This window comes from Falco cherrug, chromosome Z, assembly GCF_023634085.1.
Source record: "Falco cherrug isolate bFalChe1 chromosome Z, bFalChe1.pri, whole genome shotgun sequence".
In the NCBI taxonomy this organism is placed as follows: domain Eukaryota; kingdom Metazoa; phylum Chordata; class Aves; order Falconiformes; family Falconidae; genus Falco; species Falco cherrug.
Genome location: NC_073720.1, coordinates 52,241,789 through 52,256,744, shown reverse-complemented (window position 1 = coordinate 52,256,744; position 14,956 = coordinate 52,241,789). Strand labels below are relative to the sequence as shown.

The window sequence follows — 14,956 nt, the reverse complement described above, 5'->3', positions numbered from 1 at the left end:
TCCTCCTTTAATCTGCAGTCCATAAGGAGTAACAGTACTAAATTTCAGTGTTCTAGTTCAAAAGGCCAGTTGAGTAACAAAAGCCCATAATGAGGATCTGCTGCTGACCCTCAGCTGAAAGGTCAAAGTTGGGGTTTCTCTCGTGTGTACAGGTCAGGGAACCACAGTGGATGAATGTTACGCACCTTGGATTCTGGGTCTGTCAAATGATTGAAATTAATTGCCGCTCTATTAAATGTCAGTGCTTTGTTTGAGAAGTGGAGGGTTTAAAAACTCAGCAAGAACAGCAAGAATCATGCTTGTGGATTTTGAATCTGAGCTTTCTGAAAGCTGTGGGTATATTGGGAAGTTTCTGCCCCTGGCTGAACTGCACAGCCTCTTCCAGGAAAAGGTGCTGCCTTGCTTATCCTCTCAGTCCCCAGAGAGTAGCTATTAAATGCGGTCATGAGGATACCAGCTCCAATTTTTATAAAGCCAGCAGCATGATGCATTGGGAAGCACCCTGCAGCTTCCCTGTTTATTACATTTCTAGCAGCTGTTCCTGGCTGCTCTCAAGTACTGAACCAAAGTGGACTTTTGCACTGGCTGATTTATGGCTGGGTTTGTATTCCCAGGCTCTGCTACTCTGACTCAGAGATGGGGGTCTCATTTGCCCCAAAACCTCCATTCCCATCCTCTTCACCCAACAAGCAGTTCATGAGGGCACCTGCATTTATAGACTTGGTCTTGTGCTTTTTTTGTCAGCCCAGCTTAGCTCCCATTCCTTTATAGGTGGACTGCCTACCCATGTAGCATTCCTATTCCTTGTGTGGGTGGTAGTGCCCAAACTGTTGACACGTGGGCCTGGTATTTCATAAAATTTGTTAAGTGAATGTTGTCCTGTCCCTACAGAAGAGCGGGTCGTTCCCATTGAAGTCTGCCGTTCCAAACTGTCAAAGTACTTGCAGGGAGTTGTTTTCCGCTGTGATAAGTGTACCTTTACATGCTCCAGTGATGAGAGCTTGCAGCAGCACATAGAGAAGCACAATGAACTGAAACCTTACAAATGCCAACTCTGCTACTATGAGACCAAACACACAGAGGAGCTGGACGCTCACCTTCGAGATGAGCACAAGGTAACATCCTAATAGTTTTAAGTTGTAGCAATCTACTCTTTGCAAATGCTTTATTAGTTTACTTGCATGTCAACTCTGAGTAGCCAACTTGCCATTGGGGTTTTTATCCCTCCCTCCCCAAATCTGGAATCTAATCCCATGCTGTTCTTAACTTCCTCCGTTTTCTCTCACTTCTGTTTTTTCTTTAGGAACTCATAATCAAGGGTTTCTAAAGCTGTTCATATTGATAAGAATTGGTAGACTGTTGTATGCAGACATGATTATCTGGAAAAGGCTCTTGTGTATGCTAGGTTTATTTAAAAAGGAGGGGGAAAAAAGGGTTGTGAAACAATATTATGGCGATGTGATTCAGCCTTTCTAAAAGGCGGGAGATTCCAAACATAAGATTGCTCTGGCAACTTTAGCAGTGTGACATGCCATGCATATTTTAATAACAAAGAGGGTAATACATCCCTGTTTACATTTAACAAGGCAAAGATAAACAGCAAGTATAACCAGGTCCTAAGTTAAGACTACTGTGGAGTTTTTATGCAGTGCAGACCTGATTCAATCTTTGAGCAGTCATTAGAGGCTTTCCACGGACTGTTAGCTTTGAATTTCTGTAACCATTAAGTGTGTAGCTGAGAGACACTTTAGTTGTAGGACTGAGATGTGTTTTGGAGTATTTTGTTAGAGTCCTTCCTTGTCGTGTTTCCAGGGGAGGCAGCTGTATGCCTCCACCTGTTGGAGCTGAGCTGCCCAGGTCCTCACTAAAAACTCTTACTTCATTGACTGAATGACACTTTCCTTACAGTCATAAACATTTATGCAGCAGAAAAGTCCCAACAGAACTTTCCATGATTAACAAGTATTTGGCTGTCTTACAAAAAACAAACTGTAAAATTAAGTTGGTCTGCTATGCTTATCTGCCCTCTTCTCTGTTACTCCTGGGGAGTCTTCTGCAGTTCAAATAGTATGTGAGATGCTCCACACCTCCTAGTCACCCCAGCAAAGTCCTTGGTGTATCCAGGAGGCATTACTCCTCATTCTTTTGACGCAGTGCATCAGGTTTGGAAGATTATCCCCTCTACCTTCCCTTCTTACTTACCTTTCCAATCTGGACCTGCAGTGATGGTGCCGGTAGTTTAGGGTATCTTTTCGCCATTTCTCCTTGGTAGCTTATATCTTGCTAATTTGTGTCCAAGTTCTGGGCTTAGATACCCAAGTCATATGTTGCTCCTTAATGAGTTCCTGTGCATGAGCTGAGTTGAATTAAGTGCCCTGCATGTGATCTTGTTTGTTTAAATCTCAGTAGATAATGTGTTAAGTCAGAGGACCTCATCACAGCTGTCTGTATGGAGTAGCGCTAGGAGTCTGCACACCACTGCATTTAGGATAGTTTGCTGCTTGGAGATATACTACAGTCTAATTCACATGCTCCTTAGGTTCATTCACATTCCCTTTCCCACGGAGGGATGAAAAATAAAAATAGTGGTTGTTGATATTTCATTCAGCATCTTGCAGGAGGTGGTGTACTGTGCTCATTCCCCCATCTCCACTCTGTCTGCCTCTGTGGCTCAGTGCCTGTGCTGCTGGAGGGCTGTCTCTTTGCATGAAAGATTAATCCAAAATCCTTCCCAGCAGTGATCAATGAGCTCAGAGGGCGTTTGTCATCCAACAAGTATTAGCCCTGGTGTCCTGGTCATGCTTCACACTTTCTGCCTCTAGTGTAAATCTGGACTTTTCCTCTGCTGTTTCTGTTGGATGTGGTGGAGTTCCTGACTTCTGTGCCCTAAGCTGCTCCTTTCTGCTGCTGTGAGCTGTGAAGTAGCTAGTGCGTTTCACCCTGGGGTTAGCTGAATTTGGCTGCTGGGTGAAGTGTTCCCATTATAGTCTGTGTATCAGTTTGCAAAGCACTTTGCAGCCCTTCATAATGGAAATTAATCTGTTATTAGTGCGTGAAAGTGTATGTGGCACACAGCAGCCATGTGCATAGTAAAAGACCCATACTTTCATGAATGAAGCTGAATGAACCAGTCACAAAGAATTTTTCTGCAGTGTGGATGTGCAATAGCAGTATTTGATCACAGCAGTTGAATGGTGCTGTAAGAGGAGGATACAACTTAAAGTGTTTTGCATTTCTTGGAAGTTTGTTTTTTTCTTTTTTGATACATCAAAACCAGACAGAAATGAGAGGGGTTTACTGGATGTCATTATTTTTTGAAAAGCAAAAATGAGAAATGCAGAATAAACAGCAAAAGAAGAATCATAATTGAAAAGAAATTTATGTTAATTTAATTAGGTAACTGCATATCACCTCTAGCTGAGCAGGCTTTGGGGTGCACTGGATTTTGTTTTGCATAAGTGACAATTTTTCTGATTAGCTGATGATTGTGCTGATTGCTGACAAAGTGTTTCTTTCAAAGGTGAGTCGTAATTTTGAGCTGGTTGGACGGGTTAACTTGGACCAGTTGGAACAAATGAAGGGGAAAACAGAGAGCTCCAGCAGTGATGAAGAAGAAAAAGAAGAGTTAAGCCCCAAGACTGAAGACGGAGGTTAGTGCAGCACTCTTTTCATTTTATTTATTTATTTATTTTATTTATTTATTTTACTCTTTGGCACTGCAACATACCCCACCAGTCCCACCAAGCAAGGTTAGCTGTTGACTCTACAACACATTCCTATAAAGCCAGGCTGGCATGGCAGCAGGAGCAGAACGGGGCTTTTGTGAAGACACTGCTCCAGGAGGAATCTTGTGTTTCTAATCCTTGTTGCAAGTTTTCTGTCTGTTAATAAAATACATACTATGAGAAAACACAGATAACATCTGTGACTTATCTGCCCAGAACAGATATCTGCCCTTAACAGATAAGGGCTTGGCAGACTGTGTGAGTACGTGGAGTGGTTTAGTGGTCTGTCAGATTTTCAGTTTTGGCAACCAGCTTTCAACTTTTCACTTGGCATTGCTCAAGTGAGGGATGAAGGGGTTTGGCCAAACTTTTTTACGGGCTGTTATTAACTGTGCCCAGCATTCCTTGACAGAGTGGGTCAGTCCTGTTGCAATTGGCAATCTGCAGTTGGCAGCTCTGGAGCCAGGGTAGGTACCATGCTCCACCTGTACCATTGTATATTTAAATATGTACCTACATTCATATTTGAGACTAATCCCACCAACTTCAGCAAGGCTAGGCTACATGCTTGCTAATGCTTTTGGGTTGGTCAAAGTTAGATCAGCAGAGAAAAAGTTCTCTACAAATTGAACTAAGGGTTTCTTGTTGTTCCTTTTCAACAACCTTCCCCCATGAAAACCAGGTTATGGCAGTATCTGTTGTAAACGGTGTGTTGTCTAGTCTGCTGTGGTGCACAGTTCATCAGTCCAATGCATTATGTTCGCAACTCTTGAACATCTTTAGCCCTGTGATGTCTGAATGTCAGGGTCCTGGGGTCAGTCATCTTCTTGATGCTGACGACCACAGTTAGCCAAGTTCCATGTACTTTAACTAAAGGCACTGCACCATGTTTACCTTTTTCTTTACATTTTCAGCTTTCAAACTCACTCAGGAGTTGTTCACAAAAGAAAATGTGTCTTCCTACACCTTTTCAGATGCTGAAAAATTCCAGTTTCTGGATTCATAGGTTGTTTATGAAACAGGAGGGGTTCATATCATGCTTCTTACCTTTTAGTAGAAAGATCTCAGTGTCTTGGCTTTTATCTAGTGTCCCCGCAGCATAAATTAAGTCTGTGCTTTTCACCAGCACTTCACTTCAAGTGGTTTAGTGATAGCTTTTATTTAGATGAGAAATGAAGTGAGTTGGATAGGAAACCATTTATGTTTTTAATGAAAAATATTCAACACAGTATCTCAGAGCAGAAGAAAACTCAGAGGAGGACTTAAAGGAGTATTTGTTCTATATATGTTTTGAAGTTCAACATTAGTAACGCATGGTGGAAACATCCTTGGGTGTCCGTTCAGGGACGTCTTCGACCCTCGGCGCCTCATGGCTGGAGCAACGATTTTGTAATGATTTGACTGAAGGACCAGCTCACCGTAGCTGCAGATGTAGCAGGCTGATTAATGTTTTGTATAGACCCACAGCTAGCAGGGGATGAAGAGAGTCATGCTGTCCTTGTGAGGATTACATTAATATTACATACAAGCACAGGTGCTGAAGTGACCTTTGAAGCCATGGTATCTGGACCAAGGATAAGAAGGTGCTATCTGCCAAACCTTACAAAACCCTGTAAATGCACATTTGGAAGGGGAACAGACTAAGGTGAAGTTCATTGTTTAAACTGGCTTTAGGTTCCACTGTGAAAATGCAAAAGTATCACCTTCTGTGCTGGAGATTTAAATTTGCAGGAGTAATAAATGTTATCCCCATGCATCACTCAATCAATGGTTAAGTAAGGGATAGCGTCTTAATACTTACAATTTTTATTTTGTACTTTTTTCACATATATCTATGGATTTTTAATCTCTTACAGACTAAAATGATTTCTTCATGCTTTTCCAGATGACCAGTCTAAAAAAATTGTGCATATTTCCAAGTTTTGCAGCTATTGTGTCCTGACTGGTCTGTAGGGTCAATGTTTCACCATTGTTATTTTTATTCCTTTTTAATCTATTATTATTTGTAATACATTATACTAAAATAGGTAGAAAATTCAGCAGAACCGTATGGCTACCACAGCAAGGGTATTTAGAAAAGATCCAGTTGTATCAACTATATTTTTCTAGACAAGTTGTGAATTACCACTATAAGGTACAAGATGCAAGGTACACTTTCAGGAAATGTCCCAGTGAGACAGGAACTGAAGGCATGGTTGGAAGCAGAGTTGCATGCTGACATCTCCCTGTGATTTACAGAAGATAGGTCTAACACAGAAATGGTTTGCCCTGTTACCAGAGGACCAGATCTATGATTTTAAATATCAACTGTCACAGTGGCTGATGCTGTCACAGCTTTCAAACCACATCAGCCTGCGTAATCCAGTATGCCAGTTGGCTGCTTTTGACAATTCTAGCCTTTGTGGCATTAGCAGGAAGTGGGATTTGCTGAGAGTGCCTCTGTGTGCTCAGAGTATCTGGAAGCAAATGCTGTCTGAACTTCTGAAATCTGTGGCTTTGGCAGAACGAGGATTTCTTCCCATGAGTCAAACAGCTGCTAGATTTACCACTTTGCCTTCAGGCTGGTGTGTGCAGTACTGAAGGTGCAAAGAAACGTGGGTTTCTTCTCCAAATGAGCTGTTGGACAGTGGACCAAAGAAGAGATGCTGCCCATTTGAACAGACCAAGCTGGGCAGCAGAGCTCAGCAGAACTAAACTGCTGTCTTGGACATGAAAGAAAGGGTAGTCGTCAGCTGCTTGTGAAAGATAGTAGAAAATATATTGACCTGGGACAAAGAAGGTGAGGCAGAGAAAAAGAAGGTGTGTGGCGTACACCATGGAAAGAACAGCCTCCCCCTGGTAGGGACTGCATCCCAGAAGGACTGTTTGTCTTTACTGACCTTTATGTCTTGGTCTTAGCAGAAACTGGAATTGAGAGGTATTTTTCCACAGTAGATTAAAATAAATGTCCATGAGTAGCTGTACATGTGATGCAGGAAACTGCAGAGATGTTGGGTGTCTGTGCAGTCTGTTCCCTCTCTTCTTCAGGCCCAAAGAAGAGAACCTTCTGATACTCATCCAAGAAAGCAGCCCAAATTCACAGCCCTAGAAGCAAAACTCATCAGGAAGTAGGGTGAACAAGACAGTGTTTCCTGAAGAAGTGATGGATTTACTGGAGTAGCACTTGCTAATCTTAGTGGAAGTTGCAAGTGTAAATCATGGACTGGTTTGGGTTGGAAGGGACCTTTAAAGATTATAGTCCAGCACCCCAGCCACGGGCAGGGACATCTTCCACTAGATCAGGTTGCTTAAAGCCCTATCCAGCCTGGCCTTGAACACTTCTAATGATGGCACCACACCTTCTCTGGGTAACCTGTTCCAGTGTCTCAACACCCTCATCTTAAAAAATTTCTTCCTTATGTTCAACCTAAACTTACGCTTTTCCTGTTTAAAACCATTACCCTTGTCCTGCCACTACTGCCTTAGTAAAATATCTCTGTCCATCTTTCTTATAAGACCCCTTTAAGAATTGAAAGGCCACAACAAGGTCTCCCCAGAGGCTTCTGTTCTCCAGGCTGAACAACCCCAAGTCCTCTCTATTTGAGCAAAACGGCCTCTGTGTTGCATTATCTCCTCTCTGCGGAGGCCGAGAATAAACTTCCTATTGTGTATTATATGCTAGGTAAGTTCTCGCACAGAACAGCAGCATTTGCCTCTAAAACTTTTACCTTCCCTGTACTGTGACTAGGCTGTGTGTTATGGTGTGTTCATAAATTTGGACCACACATAAGGTACTAAAATCCAGATGTAAACTCAACTAATGGCATTGATTGACTTTCTGGTGTTCTTCTTGACACAGCACCTTGCTTTGTGATATTTAACCACTTAATAAATCACTGACAGTAAGAAATACAGAGTGGGTTTTTTTCTTTCAGGGACATAAAGCAAAAAATGATGTTAAGAGCCATTCTGTGTAGAACTTTAGTAAAGGCTAACTAGTGAGAAATGTGTCACAAAAATACATTTACAGGACTTACATACAGATAGTAGGGAATGTGTGGGCAATTTTAAGTTCATAGGCTGATCTTGAACAGAGAAATCTGAGAGTGAAGAAATCCAAGTGAGCAGGGATCAGAACCAGAATGAAACAAAATCCCTTTTCTTTTATTATGTCTTTTGGGAGGAGTCAGAAAGACATTCTGTTGATTTCTTGCTTAAGATAATCCCTGCTAAGGAATTAATGCTCTGAGCAGATGGTGCTGTCTCATTTCCAGCAAAAGAATCAAGTGAGATAGTCCATGCAATTGTTTTTAATGGCTTGTGTGGTGATCATCTTAATTTGTGAGAAAATGTTTCATCTTTTGTTAAAGCTTGCTGTGTTCACATGGAGCTTGGCTTTCAGAAATACAGCTCCCTGAGCTGCCAGTGGCTTCATTCGTATTACTAGGTGCTTGACACTTCTGCAAAATAGGCCCCTAGCACTTTGTATAAAAGATTAGGATGGGATGAAACACCTATGCACTTAAGATGCAGAACTTAACCCATGAGACTTCATGATGAAGGGATATCCATTTATTATGAGGATCACATGTAAATATACCAAGTCTTTGTTTCCTGAAATCTGTACTACCAATACAAGAAATCTAGGTGGGCTTCAGTGGGTTTTTGATTTTGCTTTCAAGCCCTTTCAGCCCTAAACTTCTTGGTTTTGGTTTTGACTTAAACTACACAGTCTCTTCATTTATTGGAATACAGGAACAGGGAGTAGTAACTCATTACCCTTACTTGCAGAGGAGCTTTAAGACTTGGGTTGACATTTGTGGCTTACAGTGCCACTTTGCTTTGGGGGAGTTAAATTTTCACAAACAGTTATTTGATTGGTAAGTCCTTTTGCTTCTCAGGGATTAGAAGGTGCAACAGAGGGGATCAGAGTGGGATCACAGCGGGCCTTTCTTGCCCTGGTACTTCTGAATTCATGGGCTGTGCTGTCTTTTCCCAGTTCCCATGATGTTTCCTGACAGCGGTGCTCCAGAGAAACGCTTCCCGTGTGAGTTCTGTGGCCGATCATTTACAGAAGGCTCTGAGTGGGAGCGACACGTGCTGAGACATGGCATGTAAGTTGGTTTACATTACTTTGCCAAACAGCCACAGGTAACAGTAGATTTCTATTCATCCATCGCCCACCCCCATCCCATTCCTCAGCTCCTGAAAAACCCTGTGATGAAGGCAACTGCAGTTCTCTGAAGAATAATTCTGTCTATCATAAGTGTGGATAATAAGTCATGCAATGTCTCTGCATGTGAAGTTCCTGTTCATCCTTTTTGACTCTGCTGCACAGAGTGGCTGTAGACTGTAAAGTTTAACTGTGATTCTAAAACTTGAGATTGTCCCAAGGTGAATACCACTTGGCCAGGATTAACGTTACCTGACTGTACTGTTGATTTTGCCTGCCAGCAGAGAAGCATAAAAATGGGAGAAAATTACTACAGAATGTTCAGGGAAGGAACTGCTGGGGTTTCCCCCCCTTCATTGTTATATCTCTTTCACATGGTTACAGCTAAACTTGCATAGCAGTGCAAAGAATTATGTACAGAAAAATGTCAAGACCTTCAAGGGAAGTAAAATCAATTTGAATGAACTTCTCCTAAAATGTGTACAGTGAAGTTCACTAGTTCACAGTGAAGATCCTTGCCTTTCATTAGCTGTTTGCACACTGTGAGTTGATACGCGTCACAGATAAGATAGGCGTCTCTTGAACAATAATTTCACTTATTTTGATTAAGATCTTAGTGGTAGTAGAGATGCCTTTGGTGACCAGAGTCGTCGATTTCATTCAAGGTTGCTGACGTGCAGAAGACATTTGAATACAATATTGTAGATTAGCTGTGATGGGAAGAGAAATATTAGTTCTGTTGCTCTTAATCTTGTCTGCCTAAATATGAGTACTCAAAAAGCTGCAAGCTATAAAAAGTTTTATTGGTTCAATAACTTTGGGAAAAGTACTCTTTTCCTGTGCCTTTGTTTGGTGCCTCAAAGTCTTGTTTACCAGGTACTGGGAAAATGGGAATAAAATTTCAAGCTCACAGTTGGGGTTCTTCCCTCTTCTCCCATATCTGTCCCCGTGTAGAGCAAATAAAGATTTGGTTTCAAAGCTAGAATATTATGGGTCCCACTGGTAGTTTCATTCCACTGCCTCTCCTTTTGCACATGAGGTGGCAATGGTGTGGCTGTTTAGGTCCACCTTTTTAGAAAGTGGTCTGTTTGTTTCTCCGTCGTGTCACATGCACAGATTGGCTTTGCTGTTCTCTGTATCGACTGTAAGTGTTTCTGCTTTCTGCTGCTTGGCTTTCCCAGGGCACTGAATGAAAGCAAGCACAGGAGCAGTGAGGACAGCCAGCCAAAGGAGGACATAGAAGAAACTGTTAGCACACTGCCAGAAGAAAAAGAAGGCATTGAGAAAATGGTGGTGGACTATTCCCACAACAGTGAAACAGCAGTCAGCGTGGTAGTTGCTGACAAACCTCTCCAAGACAACTCGGAGGCCAAAACCGAATAAGCATTTGATGTGATTCTAGTCAACGTACTTGAACAGTGATGAACGGGGTGGGGTGGGTGGGTGGGGTGGGCAGAAGGAAGAAATAAAGCTGCTTTTAGGACTGAATGATCTATTTTCAAAGCACTGGTACCTGTGTGAGTGTGTGTATATTAAAGTTATTTAAGTGATGGAATAAGTGGCTCCATTACATCACTGCATCTTTTCTTCTGGATCTTGACAATGGGAAGTTACGTTCATCTTGGACTAATGAAACAACTCCCGGTATTCCTACATTACACATCGTGCTTTGCAGTGGAGACTTCGATTGTCTGTGAATGGAAGCTTCGTGAGCATGGAAGAAGTGGGGGGGGACAACTTTTCAACGCACAAATTTGTGTGCGTTTTTCTAGTTTTAATACATAATGCTTTTCCAGACTGAATGCAACTGCTTTAGAAAAGAAAAAAAAAGAGAAAAAAAAAAAAAAAGGAAAACAAAAACAAAACAGAAACTGCTTTGCTTAAAACAGTCACCTGTTTCCTAGTACCTCAGAATTAACCAAGGGAGATCTCTGCATTTGTCAGTACTACCTGTTGTTGTTGTGGTTAAATGTAGAGAGACTGCTGAGCAAGGTGGTGAATGGAGGAAGAAAAAAAGTTTTAAAGAAAGGAAAACAAATTGTGCTTAAAATCCCAGTGTGGGTTTTATTTCTTAAAATACTGTGATTTTTTTAATTATTTTAGTAAAAAAAAAAACAAAAAAAAGAGAGAGAGACTTTAATTCCTAGATAACTGTTTGTGAATTGTCATCCTTTATTCCAGGTAAGCTGTTTGTTAGTATTCAGTTATAATTTTAGGATTTGGTAGATTTCATGTGACTGATTGTGCGGTTTTGTTTGCCACATGTTTATTTTCTATCAGCTTGAGGTGTTACAAATACAGCACAATTAAGTTTCTCATGTAAGATGAGTATTTCTTTTCGAGGGGGGGACAGGGAAAGGAGACTAGAACTTGTGAATAGAACTTTTTGTTGTTGTTGTTGTTGTTGTTAATTTTAAACATATGGAAATAACAAAGAAGTTTTAACTTTTTTTTAAAAAACTAAAGAACCAAACTTACGGCACAGCTATGCAGCTCGCGGGCCAAACACATAGGTCCTCATAACCGTTCTGTTGCTTGTCATATTAACATCTATCAGTCTCACACCAGTAACTTTTTGTTAAGATTGGCTGCCTTTTTTTCTTCCGTCTGTGGTGTGCATGTTTTCTTTTTGTTTTGGTGTGGTGGGAGGGAGGGGGTGTCTGTTAACACATCTTTTTGCAAGCGGAGGTGAAATAGTTACATACGACATTGAGCCTGGAGAACTACTTTTACTCGATTCAAGGTGGAGTTGCTAAGTTTTTCCCCTCCTCCTTAGCTTTTAGCATGAGGGGAGCAGTGTAGAATGAATAGGAAACCTGCGTACCTAAGTGGCTGATCCTGCACTACTTCTTGGGTGGAAAGCCTACCAAACTGAACAGGAGTTTTGCCTGAGCAATGAATACAGGATCTGGTGCCCATGGTATGTTCTGATTGTGAACAAAAAAAAAAGAGTTTCTTTCCAAAAAGTAGAAAGTACTTGACTGAAACCTAGTTTTAGAAATGCATGTGTCTTCGTTTGTTTTTTTTGTTTTGGGGGGGATCTGTGGGAGGGGGAGGGGGGAAAATAGGAAGCTGCTGAGGAAACGGTGTTCTAGAGAGCTTCACATGAAATTGATGGCAAAAATGTTGCATTTGTGGAATAAGTGCTACTTGAGAAGCATGGTGTTTTGCTTTTGGGGATTCATCAATTGTGTGTTAGGGCGATTCTTATGATTTTTTTTGTTGGGGATTTTTTGTTTTGTTTTTTGAAGTAGGGAGGGAACATGGAAAAACACATTGGAGGGACAAGTATAAATACACATTTTGTGTCTGTATTTGTTTTTTAATTGGCCTCATTTCAAATGTATTTAAACAGTTCCATACCTGGATTGGGTGTTTGTAATGGTTACCAAAAATGAAAAAGAAAAAAAAAATGATTGTGACATGCTTTTATCACTACTTAATTTTTCAAATAACATGTAAATATTGTAATCCATTGGATTTTGTTTTGCTAACCTGTTAATAAAAAATATGGGACCATTATCCTTTTAACAAGCCTAGAATGTCATATTTTTTTTCCTTTTTTTTCTTTTCCCAAAAATGTATACCTGATATATTGTGGACACACATTTTAGATGCATTATTATGGTTCTGTTGACTGTAATGACATAGAATTGAAAATAACATTTTTTTCATTGTTTAATTTATACAGAGGACTTTTTCAGAGTTTGACAGAAGGAAATAATAGCAAAATGCTAACCCATTGGCTTCAGCACTCGGTATTTCCTGATTTTAAAATTACTGCTTACTGATGGGGGATAGGAAGGGGATACTGAACTGTTGCACTGACGGGTTTGTTTTTTTTTAAAAAAAAAAACAATGAAAATTAATAAAAACTTTTTAAGAGTGTCTGCTTGTGTGTGTGTGTACTTTTTTATTGGCTACTCTGATGATAGGTCTGCACAAGTGACTGGTTCTGCCATTGGCAGCTGTGGGAGGGAGCACCATTTTCCCCTCTCTACCCTTTCCTTCCCTGTTTCACAGAGAATTTTGGACCTACAGGCAGGAGGAGTGACTACTCCTTGCTCACACAGGTCTAGGGTCTACCACATCCCTGAAGAATGCCTTGAATATCCACCAGCCCAACATACATTAGAGGTCAAGGGCACACTGCCAAGGTCTGCTGACTCCTGAACCCAAACATAGAAATGAAGGAGTTTTGCAGGCTGTCTTGAAAGATCAAAGTAGATGGAGATGGGCTGGTATCTGGATTAGCAACTCAGTCTTTTTATCAACTACAGAATACTGTATGCTCCAGCCTCTGATGACCTGCCGGTTCCAGCATTGAGGCTGTGCTTAACTGGAGTTGAATATACACCCAGTAAGATGGAGCAAGAGCCATTAGTTTTTCCCCTTTCACCACTGGAAACTTAAAATGATGCTTGTGGTAGTGTCGTGGAATCTTTCTTTGCTAAATAAAGATTTTTAAATGCACACTCAGAAGATGTCAGGGGTTTTTTTCTGAGTGTGTTTTAATCGGGTCCTGTTTCCAGTTTTAAGTTGCTTTTTGATTGCACTGGAACTGGATCTCAACTGAATGTGTATGATGTTAAACACTATGAAAGCTTTGATCACCTGATAGCTTTACATGCTTCCGCCTTTCTCCCTAGGAGTCAAAATAATTCTCTTGAAATACTTACGTCCTTATCCTATGTTTACAGAGGAAAAGGAGAAAAAAAATATGGATGCCTTTTAGGCCTTAGACTGCCTTTTTGCAGTGGTCTCTGGAGACATTTGCTCATGAGGGACACCTGCCAGTAATTTGCATGTTGTGTGCTCTAGCCCAGAGCTAATCTGCACTTCCACAAATTTAAAAAGAAAAAGGGTTGCTCAATGTTACACCACTAATAAGAACTGCATAGCCAATGACCTTGGGATGATTTCTAGAGTATTATTGTTGCATTATCCCGTTCACCTCAGCAGCAGGATTGTGTGAGTTTGAAACAAAGCCCTCAATCTCCCCAGCGTTAGGTTTCTGGCTGAACATGACTGGATCACCTTCCTTGAGATTCCTGTGCTGCACTGAAATACAACAAGGGGGTGGGAGGAAGAAGGCAAATGAAATAGTTACTAACTTGATCCTTGACTGATGTTACTTCTCTGCCTTGCCAGTCAATTCACTGACTTATAACTGGGAGCCCTGGGCTTCATAAGGAGCATTAGTGCCACAGGATAACTGGTGTTTGGTGCACACTGCATTCCCAGGCTCATTGTTCTTCCTTTTCTTAAGGAGTCTGGGTAAATGTTTGCCATGTTATTGCTAGCTGACTGCTGGCATTTTCTTTTGGTCTAGAGGTACAGTGCCTGAATGGCCTCCGTGCAAAGATCTTGCCTTTGTATTCACACCAGTGCAAAGGCTTTGCAGGAGTTGCTATGGGAAGACAGACTGCTATCTCCCCCCCTTGCAAATACGCAGCCTCCCTGGAGCGGAGTTGAGCAGTTGAGGTTACCCTGTGATTCAGGGACCAACACAGAGGATTGGCAGGCCCATTCTAAGTAAGGATTGTAGGTCTGGAAATGTAGGGTTTCCAGTGGAAAGTCGCTCTTTGTGAAGTGATAGGGTCATTGATACTTGTGGCACAGTTATCTTGGAAACTGGTGTTGCACAGAAGACTTCATGTGAACTTAAACAGCACAAGTCAGTCTCCAGGCTCCAAGAAAGTATCTAAATACAATTGCAGAGGTTCAGTACATTTCAATGAAAACTGCCCCAAGTTTCTCCACCCTTCCTCACACTGAAGTCTTTCTTCAGTATTTTTCTGATAACACAGGGCTTTTCCACCATTAAAGCCAGCTGTCTGTCTCCAAAGCAGCAAGATTACTGAACAGGAAATGATTCTGGGTAAGATTATGGAAAAGGGAAAGTTTTAGTCCAAGATAGGCTTAAGATGTTGGAATAACCTTTCTTTGTTTACAGCATAGTTAATTCCACATCCCCCACACCAGCCACTGCTGGAGAAGGTGATTTCAGTTTGGGCAGTCTGGAGTACAAAGTTTAGCCTTGCAGCCTGCAGTCCTTCCAGGATGCAGCTTGTAAACT

General features: G+C 41.3%; 1 protein-coding gene across 5 annotated transcripts in view; it reads left to right on the top strand.

The window, feature by feature from the left end:
• ZNF462 (zinc finger protein 462) overlaps positions 1-12,765 on the top strand; it is a 94,039-nt gene extending 81,274 nt beyond the window's left edge. For all 5 annotated transcript variants that reach the window (XM_027816149.2, XM_055698620.1, XM_014286367.3 and 2 more), the window contains 4 exons: positions 892-1,115; positions 3,521-3,650; positions 8,704-8,818; positions 10,059-12,765. In XM_027816149.2, coding sequence (XP_027671950.1) covers positions 892-1,115; positions 3,521-3,650; positions 8,704-8,818; positions 10,059-10,260 — 671 coding nt within the window. In that variant the 3' untranslated portion in view covers positions 10,261-12,765. The remainder of the gene's footprint in view (positions 1-891; positions 1,116-3,520; positions 3,651-8,703; positions 8,819-10,058) is intronic.
• The last annotated feature ends 2,191 nt before the right edge of the window (positions 12,766-14,956 follow it).